The 18,605-nt window shown below is 51.0% G+C and overlaps 2 protein-coding genes across 2 annotated transcripts in view; both read right to left on the minus strand.

Annotated features, from left to right (window-relative positions):
• LOC140720761 (NACHT, LRR and PYD domains-containing protein 3-like) overlaps positions 1 to 18,605 on the minus strand; it is a 432,530-nt gene that overhangs the window by 72,605 nt on the left and 341,320 nt on the right. The window lies entirely within an intron of this gene.
• On the minus strand, positions 8,866 to 12,683 carry LOC140720698 (uncharacterized). The gene is made up of 2 exons (XM_073035525.1): positions 11,735 to 12,683; positions 8,866 to 8,963 (listed from the first exon to the last, which is right to left on the minus strand). Exons 1-2 carry the CDS (start codon positions 12,449 to 12,451, stop codon positions 8,898 to 8,900), a joined length of 783 nt encoding a protein of 260 aa, XP_072891626.1. The 5' UTR covers positions 12,452 to 12,683; the 3' UTR covers positions 8,866 to 8,897.

The following is an 18,605-nucleotide window of genomic DNA, read 5'->3' on the forward strand; positions in this document are numbered from 1 at the left end:
CACCACCCGTCCCATTGAGGCCAGACTTTGGGATATCATGCTGTTTAGCGCGTGGCTCAGGAGTTGGTGTTTTTAGGTGGGCTTCAACATTTGGGAACCTTGTGTTTTTTTTTTTCCCAAGGAAGTTAGGATCTGTACAGAGACATGGAAGGCAGTTAACACCTAAGCTGGAGGGGAACTAATATTTGAGCGGAAAGATTTGCCGGGACTGTGCAAGGGAGTTTGGTGCAGAGTTGTTGAACCCGAGTTGCAGGGGTTGGGGTTTAAAGCTTGAGAGCAGGCAGCGAGTTGGTCTGGAGTCAGATGTTGTAAAGAGCTCAGACAGAGGCAGGAATCAGAAGGTTGAGAATGATGCCACTAGTGTCCCGAGCAGCGTATATTTCAATGCTGGAAGTTAAAGAAGGGGAGGTGAGCTCAGGGCACGAATCAACACTTTGAATTATTACATTGTAGCCATTATTCAGGATTGGAGGCAAGAGGGAAAAACGGGACAGCACAATGTGTGGAGATGAGGAATCAGAAATGTATGAGCGTGTTCATGGGGCTGCATGAGAGACCAGACAGCAGTCTGCTCGATTAGAAGGAACAATTCAGGAGAGAGATCGCAGACTGTTACAGGAATGTGTGGAGATGAGGAATCAGAAATGTATGAGCATGTTCATGGGGCTGCATGAGAGACCAGACAGCAGTCCGCTGGATTAGAAGGAACAAATCAGTAGAGAGATCGCAGATTGTTGCAGGAAACATTTAGATTGTGATAGCAGGTGATTTCAGCTTCCCACGTATTGACTGAGTCCCATACTGCAAAAAGACCAGCTGGGTGGAGTTTGTGAAAAATATTCAGTGCAGATTCCATAATGAGCACATAGAAGTCCAACGAAAGAAATATTAATACATGATGTCCTACTTCGGAATGGGGCAAGGCAGGTGTCAGAGGTTTGTGCGGGGGGCACGTTTTGTATCTACTGATCATAACGCCATTTCTCTCAAGGTAATTATGGAAATGCATGGGGCCAGTACTCGGGATTCGACTCTCAGCTGGATCAAGGCCAAATTTGTTGGTATCAGAAAGGACTGGAATGTGTGGATTTGGACAAGCTGCGTTCTGGCAAATGTGCATTTGGTAATGTCGAACACAAGCGCTGTTTTATCTCAGTGTCGAAGGGAGCGGACTATACCGTGAATAGCGGGAAGTGTTGAAGGTGAGAGGGAGTTATGTGTATAAGGCTGGGGAACACACACTGTGAATGGGACAGGGTCCCAGCGCCCTCAATGGGACCTGAAAAACGCGTGCGATGACACTGCCACACACCCCACAGTGACAGCGACACGTCTTTCATCGTGACACCATTATACCAACACGCCCCGCTTCTTAATACTGTCACAGTCCACCCCATCTCTTCCCCTCATAAACACCTCCGATCACCGTGAGACACGGCCTGCCCTGCACAACTGCCCTTCCCCGGCAGTCTCACCTGCCCCATTCCGCCGGTTATTCGTCTCTCGGTCCTAAGGGCACAGGCCGGTCGTGTGGACCGACACCACTTGCTCTAAAGTTTGCAATCTTAACACTCTGTCTGTGGGCTCCACTCTCCTGCCTTCCTCCCTCTTCCCTCAGAAAACCATCGGGTCACACGCATACACAATCCCCGAGGGACATGCTCAATTCGGGACGACTGAATGCCGAATTGCTGTGTATTGTGAGAGGGGTGATAGGGGGATGGAGGGAGTTTCGCTCTTTTTTGACTCCGGTAGAGTGTGAGGCGATGGTTCGGCATTTAATCAGACTCCAGACAGCGGCAGGGAACGAGAAAATGGGAACTCCCGCATTCTGCGGAGCGCATGGAAAACGGTACTTTACCGAAGTGATGGGGTTTGAGCAGCGACCAATCACGGAACGGGATTCATCAGCAAGTGGAAACAAACACAAGGCAGCGGCAAGCGGAGCGGCCATTGTTGAAGAGGCAGTATCGGACTGGTTATTAGAGGCTTTATCACTTAGATGCTTCAGTTAGGAGAGATTTCAGCGAGAAAAGGCATCAAACTTCAAAAATATTTTTGCAGTTTATGAATTGTTTCCTTCTCGATGATGCTTAATTCGGTGTGCGGACAACCGGACGTCATGGTCCATGTCCGGACCAATGACATCGGTATGAGTAGGGAGTTGGTTCTGCAAAGTGATGTCAGGGATTTGCCTGTGAATTTGATGCCCCGGTCCACTACCCGTCCCAGTGAGACCAGACTAGCGCTAGGGTTGACTTTGTTAGGGTAACAGAGAAAAGGCTCTGCGGACGAGAACGTGGTTTCCTCAATGGTATGAGGCCGTTAAATGTACCTGTATTGTAGGTAGAAGGAAAGAGGCCGTTCTGTATGTGCTGGCGTAGTCAAAAAAGTAGAAAGAACATACAATTTAACAGGTGGATTAAGCGTTAGGGTCGGAACGAGGGCTTCAGATATGTGGAATCATTGGGCTCGCATCCAAGGAAGCTGCGACCTCTGCAGGCGAGATGATGTCATTTCATTTCAATTCAATTCCATTTAAGTTTATGACGTCAAAAAGTGAAAGGAATTAAAGGAGGAAGGGTGACATTACAGGGCAGAGAAACTGTCACTGCAGTGCTCAGTCAGGACAGACATGACAACTCGTCATAATCAGGCCCTTATGGGTAGAAATTGGGAATAAGAAATAAATGACCATGTTCTTGGGGGTAATTTCTATGTAATTACGAGAGACACAGGTAGAACAGACAGCCGGTATATTTTTATTCTGGAGCGGCGTAGTCTGAGAGGAGAGCAGATAAAGGTCTATATCATTTCGAGAGACAGATAGACGAGAGAACCGGTACATTTCTCCCCTAGGATGAAAATGTCGAATACCGCAGAGTTTAAGGTGAGAGGGGGTATGCTTATAGGAGCTGTGATGGGCAAGGTCTTGCTTACACAAATAGCCTGTGTGACTGGAATGTTTTGCCAGGGTTGGTGAGTGAGACAGATCGATAGAGGTGATTAAGTGCTTCTTTGACACTGCGCGCGGATGTACAGGAAATGGAGGGAGATGGTGATTGTGTAGGCAGAAAGGATTTATTCAATTGGTTTAGCACAAGATTGCGGGCACAAGGGTCTCGTTTGTTCTGTAGTCTGATTTCACTGCTCTGCGGGAGGGGAAGAGAGAGATCTGAACTCGGAGGGCGGGAAGAGCAGGTGTGAGGAAGATCAGGGAATATGAAGATGGATTGACAAAGACAAGGAACGATGTTTCCACAGACGACATGGGCGGTGAACGGCCCAACGGCCTGTTCAGACACAAGCCAAAGGCCCATCTGCGTTTTAACAGATACCTCATTAATTCTTCATGTTTTTCAGACAGGGAAGGGGTGTGTGAAACTAGGATGGGAAGCAGAATGCCAGAACATTTAGTGGAGAGGTGTTGGGAGCGACATCTGTCCCACATCTCCGAGTCCACGACCAGGGGTGCGCCGTTCACAAACTCGGCCGGCGAGGTCTGCAGATCCTCTTTGCACGCTGTGCGAATGCCAAGCAGGACCCAGGGATGGTCGTCCACCCAGTTAGGTCCTCTCAGGCGGGCCATGAGTGCCGACTTCAAGTGACGGTGGAAGGGTTCCACTACTCCGTTCGACTGTGGGTGGTAGGCAGTTGTGTGGTGTAGCTGCATTCCCAACAGGCTGGCCACAGCCGACCACGGGCTGGAGGTGAACTGGGGCTGTGTCGGAGGTAATGTGGGCCAGTACCTGTAGAATTCTGAATTCCTTCTGCCGACACAACGTCCGTCTCCCTACATTCCCTGCACATCCACGTACGTGTTAAAGAGCCACTTAAACACCTCTGTGGATTTCCTCCACCATCAGCCTTGCCAGCACGTTCCAATCACCCGCCAATGTCTGTGACAACAAAAACTTGCCAAATTCATCTCCCTTGAAAAGACGCTCCCTCACCTTAATGCAGGTCTTCTCATATTAGACATTTCCAATCTGGGGGTAAAAGATACAAGATGCCTGGTCTCTTTGCGGCTCGTATTGTTATAAACCTCGAAAAGAAACTTAACTCGAGATTACACCTATCCTCTTCCATAATTACCTTGTATCTAATGGCACAAACTTCTGTCCCCTGGCTTGTCCTATTAGATAGGATGAGATCAAGTATTGCACTCTCTCATTGGGATTTTCTATCTAATGATTAAGGAACATTTCTTAACTGATTAAGAAATCTATCCCAGCGGTCCTTTCACAATATGAGGCTGAAGGTCAATACCAAGAATGTTAAACTCACCCGATGTCACAACCTGATGTCTCTTACAACAGACTACAAGCTCCCCACAGATTTTCTCCTCTAACTGCACAGGACTGTTCGGTGGTCGATGATGTAGTCCCATGAACGAATTCACACATTTCTTATTCCGCACTTCCACCTTTAATACCTCAACTCAGCCTAAATTCTATGTGCTTTCGCAAGACTAAAACAGCGGTACCCTGGAAGGTTGAGCAAGCAAACCTGCGTCTCCTACAACCAAGTCTTACTATCGGCAAAACTACGGTGCTTCCAATTTTTGGCTCATGGCCTGAGCTCATCTGCCTTTCGTACAATACTTCCTGCTTGTAAATGGACGCAGCTGAGAACATGAGGCCCAACGGGCTCAACATTTTGCTTGCTGACTTTATCTGAATTCTTAACAACATCTGTCCCAACAATGAGTCTACAATCTGTTTAATCATTCTGGTTATCATCCCCCTGCAACTCTGGCTTAAACAGCACAACGACCCGTCTTTTAATGGTAAACCTTCCCACTGGTACATTAATTCAGCTCCGGTTCAGGTGTAAACTGAGAGAGTTTCCATATGGCGGAGAAAATGAAGAAGCTACACAACGAGGGACGGTGTGGCGCGGCCTCCAGTGAGGACTCTGTGCTGCCCCCCAGTGTTCGCTCGGCAGAAGACAAGCTCAGCTGTTGTAGCTTGTAGATTTCGGTGTCTTTTATAGTGCCTAGGACCTCAAGCTGCTTATGTGTGAATATATTCGCGCGCGCGTGCTTGAGTGTGCGTCTACATAAAGCATGAACGTATTTCACTGATATCGTACATATGCTTGCAAACTTTCTATTTTATACATATTATGTGTGCTTTGTGCGTCGTGTGACAGTTGGTTCTGTGTTTAGCAGCTTGGCACTGGCGGTCATATGTGATGGAATTGCAATTAAAATTAAATTGAATTGAATTGAAATGAAATGAATTCGTCTCGTCTGTAGAGGCCGCACCTTCCGAGGAAGAGAGCCCAGTGACTCACATATCTGAAGAGCTTGTTCCAAACCTAACTCTTTAGCCACATTTTAAACTGAATGTTCTTTCTAATTTTGGCCACACCTGCACATACATAAGTTTAGTGAACCGGATCCCTTTTCCTACCAATAAACTGGTGAGTATATTGACCGCATACCATCAAGGAATCTTTTTCTCGTCCACATAACCTACATTTCCCTTCCCCTAACAAAGACAACACTATCGATACAGCTCAACACATTTCACCCCCTCCTTTCTGAGCCTCAGAACCATAGTCAGTGCCAGAGAACTAACAGTGAGACTTTCTCTGCTTGGTCATTTGCACCTCTCTCCTCCCATCCAGAAGTATCCAAAGTGGTACCTGTTATTGATCAGTTTGGCCACAAGGGGTGTCTGCACTGGATTTGGCTGTGTAACACCTTTCACCTTCCTGTCTGTCACCTAGACTCCTGCATCCTACACCTTGAGTGTAAATAACTCTCTATATGTCCTCCCTATCACCCGCTCAGCTTCCCGAATGATCCCGCTTTCATCCAGTTCTAGTTTCAACGCTGTTACGCACAGTGTTTGAAGTTGCAGCTGGATGACCTTCTTACAGGTGAAGTTGTCAGGGACTCTGGAGGTCTCCATGCCCTCCAACAAACCGCAAGGAAAGCAGTCAACTCTCCTGTCAGGCATGGTTACTGCTCGTTCTAACTGCAATTACAAACGAAACTATAAATAAATTGAAACACACATTTGCCAACAGTTGTGTGCCTTCTCTCACGCGAGACTCTCCTCCTTCGAGCATGAAATTGATAAGCCCTCCATCTTTCACGTCAAATACGGTTTACTCTAACAATGGCTGCTGCGATTGCCCACCTCTTTACTCCGAGGTATGCCTCCTCTGCTCTGGTTCATCACACGGATACAGATTCAAACAATGAACGAAATTCACCCCACACCGTCCCATCACCCAGACCCGGGGTCAGGCACAGACTGAAGCTCCCTCCCTCCGGTCCTTTCACACACTCCGGGGATCAGATGCTGCTTTCCTCTCCCCATCCCCAACACTCCGCCGTTCTAGTTTCCTTCATTATGTGTCTGTCTCGGAGACTGTGCGTGTGTTTGAGTTCAGATGGTCAGCAGGGAAGAGCAGAGAAGTGGAAGAGGTTGAGGGGAAGGGAGGAGGGACGTGGTGTTGAGATAGTGGTCACTGGGAGAAAGTGGTGTGGAACCGCAAGACTGGCCCGTCCACACAGAGCAGTGAACAGGATCAGAACCGAGAAATCGACATCCGGAGGAGGGGGGTGGGTGTTGTAACACCAGACATCACCTCTCCCCCTTCTTCCCTAGAATTCCAGACGAACCGAGGGGTGTAGAGGAGCCACAGGGTTGATTGAAACGTGGAGAGTGTAGGGGATGGAGCGGGTCAGGGAGATGGGGGGAGGAGATGGGGAAGGAGGAGATAACGGAGATGGCATGGTCTGTAGGGGACGGAGGGTTGCTGGAGACGACTGCGAAGCTCCCTCCATCCCCTCCCCCCCCCCCCAAACCCCGGTCTCCTCTCTCTCCAAAACCCTGATCTTCGGTGGTCCAGTATTCCCGAATTATGTGTGACTCTCGGAGGTGGTGTGTGTGTGACTGGATGGAGTGCTGATGGAAGAGGAAAGAAGGGGAGGAGAGGGGAGGTCAGGGTAAGTGAGGTGAGATTTCAGTCACTGATTCAAGTGGTGTTGGAACCACAAGGCAGCCTGTGCAGGTATAGTTATGGATACGCTCAGGACCTGGTGATAGATATCCAGTGGAAGGCGGGAAGTGTAGTAACAGACACTATTTCTCTCTCATAGTCACAATTGCCTGTGAACGCAGTAAGGGAAGCTAATGGGTCCGTGACAGAGATGGGGATAGTTTTAGGTGATTGAGGAACGAACGAAGACGTGGGAGGTGCCCGAGGAAGTTAGGGGATAACGGAGACGGGACGTATGCAGGAAAACGAATGGGTCACGGAGACGGGGTAGCCTGTAATGGAGGGAGGCTGACTGAAAGTGAATCGGCGTTGTGTGAGGAGTGTGTGACAGAGGCAGGGAGCAGTGCAGGTGAAGGAGAGGGTGACGAAGACGGGTTGGGGTTTAAGTGATGGGGTGGGTCAGGCGGACGGGGAGGAGCGTAGTGAATGTAGGGGATGACACAGATGGAGAATGTGGTCAGGGTAGGGACTGTGTCACGGAGACGGGGCAGCTCGTAAGGGAGGACGGGTGATGGAGACGGGAGTGATGTAGTGGAGGGAATGTGTGACGGGGTCGAGGAGTAGTGTAGGAGAGTGAGTGTTTGACGGATTCGGGGAGGGGTTTTGTGGAGGGAAGATGTTATGCACACAGCGAGGAAGTTTCCTTGTGGCAGTGCAGGGTCTGTCAGTGTGTGGGAGTCACGATGAGGGGCGTGTTGGTATCACGACGAGGGTTGTGTCGGTGACACAGAAACTCTGTAAGGGGTTTTTCAGTGTCCCTTCGAAGATGGTGTCGTTGTGTGACTTTTTCACGGCCTATGCCGTCTGTGAATTGATCGTTCCCTCTGATTGTAGACAAATCGTCAAATTCCTTGTTCTACCCAACCCCCAGCAATTCCCACCCGATGAGCTCAAATCACTCTGCTCTTTCTACAGAGCAGAGAACGTAAATCACACAACAGAGCTTACCTTTCGGTCCAAGATTTGTGATATACCAATTAAACTGAATTCCTTCTGCCGACAAAACATCCGACTTCCTCCATTCCCTGCACACCAACGTGCCTGTTAAAGAGCCACTTAAACGACTCTATGGATCTCCCCCCACCGCCAGCGCTGCCAGCACGTTCCAATCTCCCCCCAATCTCTGTGACAACAAAAACTTACCACCATCATCTCCTTTGAACCTACCTCTTCTCACGTGAATGCAGGTTCTGTGTGATGCACCATCAATAACTCACGCCGAGACTTAGGAAGTGAGATATCGGCTTTTATTGACTGAAGGACAACACTACATCCTGGGGAAAATGAGGGAGAGCAGCAGGCCACAGTCGCCTTTATACAGGGGTCTGTGGGAGGAGCCACAGGGGTAGTCAGCAGGGTCTTGGGAGGAGCCACAGGAGCAGTCAGACAGGTATATCTAGTTCACCACATTCACCCCCCCTTTGTTTATAAAAATTCCCAAGCATATTTACAGGTTAAGTCGATCAGGTGGTCGAATCGTTCGCTGCGATCTACGTAGCTCCGGCTGCAATTGCACAGGAGCCGGAGGTGATGACGGCACAGGTGCCGGAGGTGGTGTGTGCTTCGAAGGCGGAGAGTGGGTTAATTCTGTCCCAACAGGAGGTGTCAGGGACCCCTCGCGTGTGAGCGAGGGCCCTGGAACAGACGCATACGGAGTCTGTGTGGGGCACGGGGCGTGCGGAGTCACCTCGGGTACAGGGTGCATAGTTACCGTGGAGTGCTCGGGGTAGTGGTCTGCTGCTCCGGCGGGCGCCAGGTCGCGGACAGAGACCGTGTCCTCCCGCCCATCAGGCAAGACCACGTAGGCATACTGGGGATTAGCAGGCAGGAGGTGAACCTTCTCGACCAGTGGTGAGTACTTATTACTCCTCGCATGTTTACGCAGCAGCACTGGCCCCGGGGACGTCAGCCAAATTGGCAGGGTGGTCCCAGTGACAGACTTCCTGGGAAAAGAGAATAAGCGTTCGTGAGGGGTGGCATTAGTGGACGTACACAACAGGGAGCGGATAGAGTGGAGTGCCTCAGGGAGGACCTCCTGCCATCGGGAGACCGGCAACCCTTGTGACTTAAGGGCTAAAAGTATGGCCTTCCACACTGTGGCATTCTCCCTCTCCACCTGTCCATTCCCCCGGGGATTATAACTCGTGGTGCGACTAGTAGCTATGCCCCTAGCAAGCAGGAACCGGCGCAACTCGTCACTCATAAAGGAGGACCCTCTATCACTGTGGACATAGCAGGGATATCCGAACAGTGTGAAGAGCTGGCGCAGGACTTTGATGACCGACGTGGTAGTAGTGTCGGGGCAGGGAACGGCAAAGGGGAATCGCGAGTACTCGTCAATAATACTGAGAAAGTAGACATTGCGGTCGGTGGAGGGAAGGGGGCCCTTAAAGTCAATACTCAGTCGCTCAAAAGGGCGGGTGGCCTTGACAAGCTGCGCAGTGTCAGGACGGTAGAAGTGCGGTTTGCACTCAGCGCAGATCTGGCAGTCCCTGGTCATCGTCCTGATGTCCTCCAGGGAGTACGGCAGGTTCCGGGCTTTAATGAAGTGATAAAACCGGGTGACCCCCGGGTGGCAAAGTTGGGCATGAAGGGCATACAGCTGGTCGAGCTGGGCACTAGCACACGGTCCCCGGGATAGGGCATCAGACGGTTCATTGAGCCTGCCAGGCCGGTACAGGATATCGTAAGTATAGGTGGAGAGTTCTATTCTCCATCGCAAAATTTTATCATTTTTGATTTTGCCCCGCTGTTGGCTGCTGAACATGAACGCAACCGAGCGCTGGTCGGTCAGCAAGGTGAACCTTCTGCCGGCGAGATAGTGCCTCCAGTGCCGAATAGCTTCCACTATGGCTTGGGCTTCTTTCTCCACCGTGGAGTGCCGAAGTTCAGAGCCTTGAAGGGTACGAGAAAAAAACGCCACTGGCCTGCCTTCTTGATTGAGGGTAGCAGCCAGCGCGACGTCAGAGGCGTCACTCTCTACTTGGAAGGGAATGGTCTCGTCTACCGCATGCATCGTTGCTTTGGCAATGTCCCCTTTAATGCAGCTGAAGGCCGCTCGGGCCTCGGCAGAGAGGGGAAAGGTGGTAGACTTGACCAGGGGGCGGGCCTTGTCTGCGTAATGGGGAACCCATTGGGCGTAATAGGAAAAAAAACCCAGGCACCGCCGGAGGGCCTTGAGAGTAGTGGGAAGAGGGAGTTCTAACAGGGGGCGCATACGGTCGGGGTCAGGGCCAATGACCCCGTTCTCCACGACATACCCAAGGATAGCGAGCCGTGTGGTTCTGAACACACACTTGTCCTTGTTATAAGTAAGGTTCAAAGCATCGGCCACCTGGAAAAAACGCTGGAGGTTGGCGTCATGGTCCGACCAGTCGCGACCACAGATGGTGATGTTATCTAGATAGGGAAATGTGGCCGTCAGTTTGTACTGGTCCACCATCCGGTCCATCTCCCTCTGGAAGACTGAGACCCCATTTGTGACACCAAATGGGACGCGCAGAAAGTGATAGAGCCTGCCACCCGCCTCGAAGGCGGTGTAGGGGCGGTCCTCTGGGCGGATGGGGAGCTGGTGATCAGCGGATTTCAGATCAATTGTCGAGTACACCTTGTACTGAGCTATCTGGTTGACCATATCCGCGATGCGGGGTAGGGGGTACGCGTCAAGCTGCGTGAATCTATTGATGGTCTGGCTGTAGTCCACAACCATCCTATTTTTCTGCCCAGTCCGAACAACGACCACCTGGGACCGCCATGGGCTTGTGCTTGGCTCAATGATCCCCTCCCTGAGCAGCCGCTGCACCTCTGAATGAATAAAGGCCCTGTCCCCCGCACTGTACCTCCTACTTTTAGTTGCCACAGGTTTACAGTCGGGGGTCAAGTTGGTGAACAGCGATGGGGGAGGGATCTTGAGGGTGGAGAGGTTGCAAATAGTGTCAGCAGCACAGCTATCGGCATGGTGCTGGGCGGGATGTGGGGTTCGGGGTGTATGTGCGTGTGGTAACGGAGGATATGGCGAAGTCCCACCAAACTGAGGATTCCTGACAGTGAGTGGTGGGAGGGGCCCGTCATATGCCATAGTCACACTTTCGAGATGGCTCTGGAAGTCGAGCCCCAATAGCACAGGTGCGCACAGTCGAGGCATGACCAGGAACGCAAAGTTCCGATATTCTGTGCCCTGCACCACCAATGTCGCTACACAACCCACCCGGATGTCTGTGGAATGCGACCCTGAAGCCAAGGTGATCTTCTGACGGACCGGCCGTGTCACGAGTCCGCAGCGTTTCACTGTGGCCGGGTCAATAAAACTCTCAGTGCTGCCCGTGTCAAACAGGCAGCGAGTCCTGTGCCCCTCCACCAGGATGTCCATCATCGACCTTGCGAGCTGGTTCGGGGCGCTTTGATCGAGGGTCACGGAAGCCAGCGTTGAACTGGGCGTGTCGAAGGCGGGGCCTGGTGACGCCGGCAAAGATGGCCGCTCACATCCGGGCATGCAAGATGGCGAGGCGGGGGCGGGGCCTGGTGACGCCGGCAAAGATGGCCGCTCACATCCGGGCATGCAAGAGGGCGGCTCCCAGGTCGCACACGGGCAGGTAGGGGCGGGGCCAGGTGACGCCGGCAAAGATGGTTGTCCACATCCGGTCATGCAAAATGGCGGCCCCCAGGTCTCAGACGCGGCGCTGCTCGACCCCGGGCGCGGTTTAGATTTACAGACCTTGGCGAAATGGCCCTTCTTCCCGCAGCTGGAACACGTCGCTTCGCGCGCCGCACAGAGTTCCCGGGCATGTTTCCGAAGCCCACAAAAGTAACAGAGTTTCATACCTGGCGAATTCGTGGGGTTTGAGATACCGCGACTGGCTGCGGCGTTGGCGAATTCGCTCGGAACCGGGGAATGGCTCGGTTGGACTTCTTCGGCGTACAGTTGCGCAGCCTCTATCGAACTGGCCGTCTCTATCGCAGAGCGTAAGGTAAGATCAGCTTTTTCCAGCAGCCGCTGGCGGATACACACTGACCGAACCCCAGTCACAAAAGCATCTCGGACCAAGAGTTCCTTATGCTGTTCCGCTGAGAGCGCTTTGCAGTCACAGTCCCGCGCGAGTATCAGTAACTCGCGAAGAAATTCAGCAGTCGACTCCGTAGGCCGCTGTTTTCGCGTGGCCAAGCGGTGCCGTGCATAAACTGGATTTACAGGCCGCAGGTACTGTCTTCGGAGGGCGGCAAGCGCCTCCTCGTAGGTGGATATGTCCCTGATGAACGAATAAACTTTTGGGGCGACCCTCGAGAAGAGAAGTTTGTGCCGAACAGCCGAATCGGTGGCACGAACCTCCTCTAAGTACGATTGGAAGCACACCAGCCAGTGTTCAAAGGCAAGAGCTGCTCCAGGGTCTCGGGGGTCCAAGTCTAGACGTTCTGGGCGTAAAGCGGTTTCCATGTTGTAACTTTCAGTCAATAAAATTGATGCACCATCAATAACTCACGCCGAGACTTAGGAAGTGAGATATCGGCTTTTATTGACTGAAGGACAACACTACATCCTGGGGAAAATGAGGGAGAGCAGCAGGCCACAGTCGCCTTTATACAGGGGTCTGTGGGAGGAGCCACAGGGGTAGTCAGCAGGGTCTTGGGAGGAGCCACAGGAGCAGTCAGACAGGTATATCTAGTTCACCACACTGTGATATAAGACATTTCCACCCTGGGGGTAACAGATACAAGCTATCTGGTCTACTTGCGTCTTGTATTGTTATAAACCTCAAAAAAAGAAATTTAACTCGAGGTTGCACCTATCCTTTTCCATAATTACATTGTATCTAATGGCATTACCATCACTAGATGCAAAGTGATCACCGACACAAACTTCTGTCCCCTGGCTTGTCCTATTCGATAGGATGAGATCAGGTATTGCACTCTCTCATTGGGACTTTCTATCCACTGATTCAGGAAACTTTCTTAACTGATTAAGAAGACTATCCTAGCGGTCCTTTCACAGTCTGAGGCTCACAGTCAATACCAAGAATGTTAAAATCACCCAATGTCACAAACAGATGTCTCTTACAACAGACACCGAACTCTCCACCGATGTGTTCCTCTAAATCCCCAGGACTGTTCGGTGGTCGATAATGGAGCCCCATGAACGAGTTCATAACTTCTTATTTTCCACTTCCACCTTTAAAGCCTCTCCTCAGCCTAAATTATATATTCATTAGCACGAAAAAAACAGCGGAAAACTGGAAGGTTGAGCTAACAGAACTGCCCCTCCTGCAACCAAGTCTTACTAATGGCTAAACTATCATGCTTCCGGTCTTTGGCCACGACCCTGAGCACATCTGCCTTTCGTACAATACTTCCTGCATTGAAACGTACGCAGCTCAGAACATAAGTCCCAGCAGGCTCAAACTTTTGCTTGCTGACTTTGTCTGAGGTCTTGACAACATTTACCCCAACAAAGACTCCACTATCTGTTCAAACATTCTGGTTATCATCCCCCTGCAACTCTAGCTTAAAAAACCACAACGACCATTTTTTAACGGCAAGCCTTTCTACTGGGGCATTAGTTCCACTCCGGTTCAGGTGTAAACTGAGAGAATTGCTCGATGGCGGGGAAAATGAAGGAGCTGCACAACGTGGGGCGGTGTGGCGCGGCCTCCCGGCAGGACTCTGCACTACCCCCGGTGTTCGCTCGGCAGAAGGCAAGCTCAGTTGTTGTAGTTTGTAGTTTTCGGTTGCTTTCATAGTGCGCAGAACCTCAAGCTGCTTATATATACGTGTACGCGCGGGCGCGTGCACGCGTGTATGCGTGTGTGTGTGTGTGTGTGTGCGCGCGCGCTCGCGTGTGTACATAATGCGTTGAAGTATTTTACTGATATCCTGCATATGCTTGCTATCTTTAAATTTTACACACAAGTGTGCTCTGTGCCTCGTGTGATAGTTGGTATTGTATTTTGCAGCTTGGTGCTGGCTGTATTCATGGACATTCATGTGTGATGGAATTGAAATTAAACTTAAATTGAATTGCCTTGAAGTGAAATAAAACTGTCTCGTCTGTAGAGGCCGAACTTTCCGAGGAAGAGAGCCCAGTGATGCACATATCTGAAGTCCTCGTTCCAACCCTAACTCGTTAGCCACATTTTAATCTGAATGTTCTTTCTAAGTTTGGCCACACATGCACATACATAAGTTTGAAGAACCCGTTCCCTTTTCTTACCTAAATACTGGCGACGATAACGACCGCATACCATCGAGGAATCTCGTTCTCGTCCACAGTACCATTTTTTTCCCGTTCCCCTAACAAAGATAACCCTATCGATACAGCTGGGCACATTTTAAACCCTTTCCTGCTCAGCCACAGAACCATAGTCTGTTCCAGAGACCTGATCGGTGAGACTTTGCTTGGTCATTTGCACATCTCTCCTCCCATCCAGAAGTATCCAAAGTGGTCTACCTGTTATTGAGCGGGCTGGCCACAAGGGGTCTCTGCACTGGGTCGGGCTGATTAATACCTTTCACCTTCCTGTCTGTCACCCAGTTTCCTGTGTCCTGCACATTGTATGTAAATACCTCTCTATATGTCCTCCTTATCTCCACTTGGCTTCCCGAATGATCCCGAGTTCATCCATTTCCAGTTCCAACTCTGTAACGCAGAGTGTTAGAAGGTGCAGCTGGATGACCTTCTTACAGGTGAAGTTGTCAGCGGTTCTCGAGGTCCCCATGCCTTCCCACATCTCGTAAAGGAGTATTTAACTCTCCTGCCAGACAATGCTACTGCTCTGACTTTGCGATTATAATGATAAAAAAACAATAATTAAACTGAAAACAAGTGAACCAACACTTATGTGCCTTCCCTCACTCAAGACTCTCCTCTTTGAAGATTCAAAGAGATAAACAGATAAACTCTCTGATTTCCACTCAAATCCAATTCCCGCCAATCTTTCCCTCGAGTCCGGCTCATCACACACACACACACACACACACACACACACACACACACACACACACACACACACACACACACACACACACACACACACACACACACACACACACACACACACACATTAAAACAGTGAGTGAAAATACAGTGAGTGAAAATCTCTCCACACCGTCCCGTCACGCACTCCTGAAGTTAGACACTAGACACTGGGTGACACTTTCTCCGGACCGTCCTATCGCACACACCCGGATTTAGACACAAATTGAAGCTCACTCCCCCGGGTCCCTTCAGAAACTCCGATGTTCCGAAGCTCCTTCCCTCTCACCAATCCCCAAAACTCCGCCGTTCCTGAAGTCTTGAATTGTGTGCCGGCTCGGAGAATGTGCGTGTGTTTCTGTTCAGTGGATGTGCAGGGAACAGGAGAGAATTGGAGGAGGGGCTTGTTTTGGTGGGAGCACGGAATTGGTGGTGAAATGTTAGTCACTGGGTTGAAGTGGTATCGAAACAAACGATCGGCTTGTTCACACAGAACAGTGCAGAGGCTTAGAACCGGGAGATCGATATCCGGTGGAAGGGGGCAGGGTGGTGTAAAAACATACGTTACCTCTCGCCCTTTCCATATCAACAGAGAGAGAAGGAGGCGTGTAGATAAGGGAGAGGGGTAATGGTACCTTGGAGGACCTTTAGGGGATGGAGCGGTACAGGAACACGGGGAGAGGAGTTGGGGAAGGAGGAGATAACGGAGAAGGCACGGTGTGTAGGGGAAGGAGGGGTGATGGAGACAGGGTATGTAGAAGAAGATGGCGGTGGCGGAAACGGGAAGGGCTGCAGGGGAAGTCGTGGATGACGGTGACGAGGATGGTCGGCTGGTAAGAAGGGCTGACGACGAACAGGAGACTGAAAACTCAATGAACCAGGAACACCTTCTTCCCCTCCACCAGCATATTCTTGAACGCACCAGCACCAACTCCACATTTTTGTGGCATTTATTAGGTTTTTGCATTTGACAATAATTTTACATATTTGCGCCCTACTGATTCTTCAAAAGAACAAATCTCAGTTGGTCTAAGTCACAGATAATGAAACAGACCGTGAATCCGGTAGAAAAGATGCGATACAGGTGGACAGGACATTTGACACGCTGGCCTTCATCAGTCAGGACACTGAGTACGGGGGTCGGAGGTCACGTTGCAGTTGCAGATGACGTCGGTCAGGCCGCACTTGGAGTATGGAGTTCAGTTCTGCTTGCCTTGCTCTAAGAGAAATCTCAACGAACTGGAAGGATTGCAGAGGGAGATTTCCGAGGATGCTGCCGGGACAGGAGGGACTGAGTTATGGAGCGAGGTTGGGAATTCTGAGACTTTTTTCGGTGACCATACAGAGGTGTACAAAACCACGAGGGACACAGATCAGGCGAATGCGTGCACTCTATTTCCCCAGGACTGGGGTATCGAGAACATTAACGCACTTGATTGAGGTGAGTGTAGCTAAAGAAAGAAGCGGGGAGCGAGTTGGGTTAGATGCAAGTGACACAGTGGGATGGGGAGAGTGGGTAGAGACAGAGTAGAGAATCGAGAGAGAGACCGGGAACAGAAGGGGGAATTTGGGGAGAGGGAGGCTGGAAAGCGGGTTGAGGAAAATGGAGATGAATGGTGATGAGGTGGAGAGAATGGGGAGGGATGAGAGCGAGACTAACAGGGACGAGGGTAAAGAGAGAGCAAGATAATGAGTAAGATTGCGATAGAAGGACAGAGGAGAATAGGGTAAGAGTGAGGGGCAGCGGCGCGGAAAGGGTAGTCGGAGTGATTAAGAGAAATGGGGAGAAAGAGGGTTTTATCATTATATTCAAGTCGGTCCCACGGGTTGTTGACAGAGATCCTGGATCTTCTCAGAAATATCTGTGCACAAAGGGGCAGACTTCTCACAGATGAAGGGATAACGAACCTGAATGCAAGTTTTATTCTCTGTGTTCTGTGTACATACACCGCACGTGCGGTCTAATCCGCTTTTCCGGTACACGTCATTCGAAGCCACTTTCCTGTCAAAGAGGGGTAAACAATGTCAACGCACCTGCAGCAGTCAGTCTCCAAAACCACTGATACCCTCCCTCGCAATTGACCTGTGGCACCCCAACATATTCCACAACCCCACTTTCCCAGCACAGCCCTGTGTCAGTCACCAAAGTAATCCCTTGCCCCACTCTCTACCCACAGATCGGTGTCAGAGACCAGAATAATAACAGTACCCAACCTTCTTCCTCACAGGCCCGTGTCGGTCCCCTAAATATTCCCACAGCGCTAGTGTCTCCCAGGGCCCCATGTCAGTCCTCAAAATGCTCCCACTTCTTTACTGTCTCCCCACAGGCCTGTGTTTTCTCCCCAAGTACTCACACTCACCACTCCCACCCCACAGATCAGTGTCAGTCCAAACTACACCCACTGCCTGACTCTCTCCCCACAGCCCCGTGCCGGTCCCCGAAATAATCCCACTGCTCAACCCTCTTCTTATAGACCTGTGTCAATCACCAAAACATCTCCCGCTTCCCATGCTCTCCCCACGGACGTGTCTCAGTCCCCAGCGTACTCCCACTGAACCATTCTCTCCCCACAGATCTGTGTCTGTCCCCACAGTACACCCCTCCCTCATTCTCTCCCCACAGACATGTGCCAGGCCCCAAAGTACTCCCACTGCCTCACTCTCTCCCACATCCTGAGTCAGTTCCCAAAAAGAACTCCATAGCTCCACTCTCTCCACACAGCCCCATGCTAGTCCCCAAAATACTTGCACTTCCCACTCTCACCCCAAGTTCCCGTGCGAGTCCCCACCATAATCCCAATCCCTAGCCTTCTCCCTAAAAATCTGTGTCAACCACCAAAAGACTGACTTCGCCCTCTCTTCCCACAGCCTATGTCAGTTTCCGCATTTGGAGAAGGAAGTGTGAGGATCAGAACGGGAGTGCGGCTGGAGCCATTTTGATTTATTCTTCTTCTCATCGGAGTTAAGAGAGGCGGGGCTGCGCATGCGTGTGTCATTGGGCAGTGAGGCGGGGAAGATTTGAAAGGAACACAGCTGTATACAGCGGGCAGCGTCGTTTTGCGGGCAGCGGTGTGAGCCAGGAGCAGAGTGAAGGCTTAAGGGCTTTGCCTCAACGGGCTTAGGCGGAAACGGGCGAGGCAAAGTAGGTTCAGTTTTTAATTTCCCCTGCTATTTGAGGAAAGGGGGGAATTATGAGTGTGAGGGCAGCTTGTTGTTCCGGTGTTCGGATGTGGGAGGTCCCGGAGTCTCCCAGCCTCCGGGACGTGTACATCTGCGTCAGCTGCGCTGAGCTGCAGCTCCTAAGGGACCGTGTTGGGGAACTGGAGATGTCGCTCCATGATCTTCGTCTGGTCCGGGAGAGGAAGAAGATGATAGAGAGTACTTACAGGCAGGTGTTCACACCAGGGCCACGGGAGGCAGACAGGTGGGTCAGGGTTAGGGGAGGGAAGGGGAAGAGTCAGGTACTAGAGAGTATCCCAATGGCTGTACCCCTTGACGATAAGTACTCCAGTGTGAATACTGTTGGGGGGGGGGATGCAACCTACCTGGGGGAAACGACCGTGGCATTGCCACTGACTCAAAGAGTCCGGCCATGTAGTTCAGAAGGGTAGGGAAAGGAAGA

This window comes from Hemitrygon akajei, unplaced genomic scaffold (genome assembly GCF_048418815.1).
Source record: "Hemitrygon akajei unplaced genomic scaffold, sHemAka1.3 Scf000046, whole genome shotgun sequence".
In the NCBI taxonomy this organism is placed as follows: domain Eukaryota; kingdom Metazoa; phylum Chordata; class Chondrichthyes; order Myliobatiformes; family Dasyatidae; genus Hemitrygon; species Hemitrygon akajei.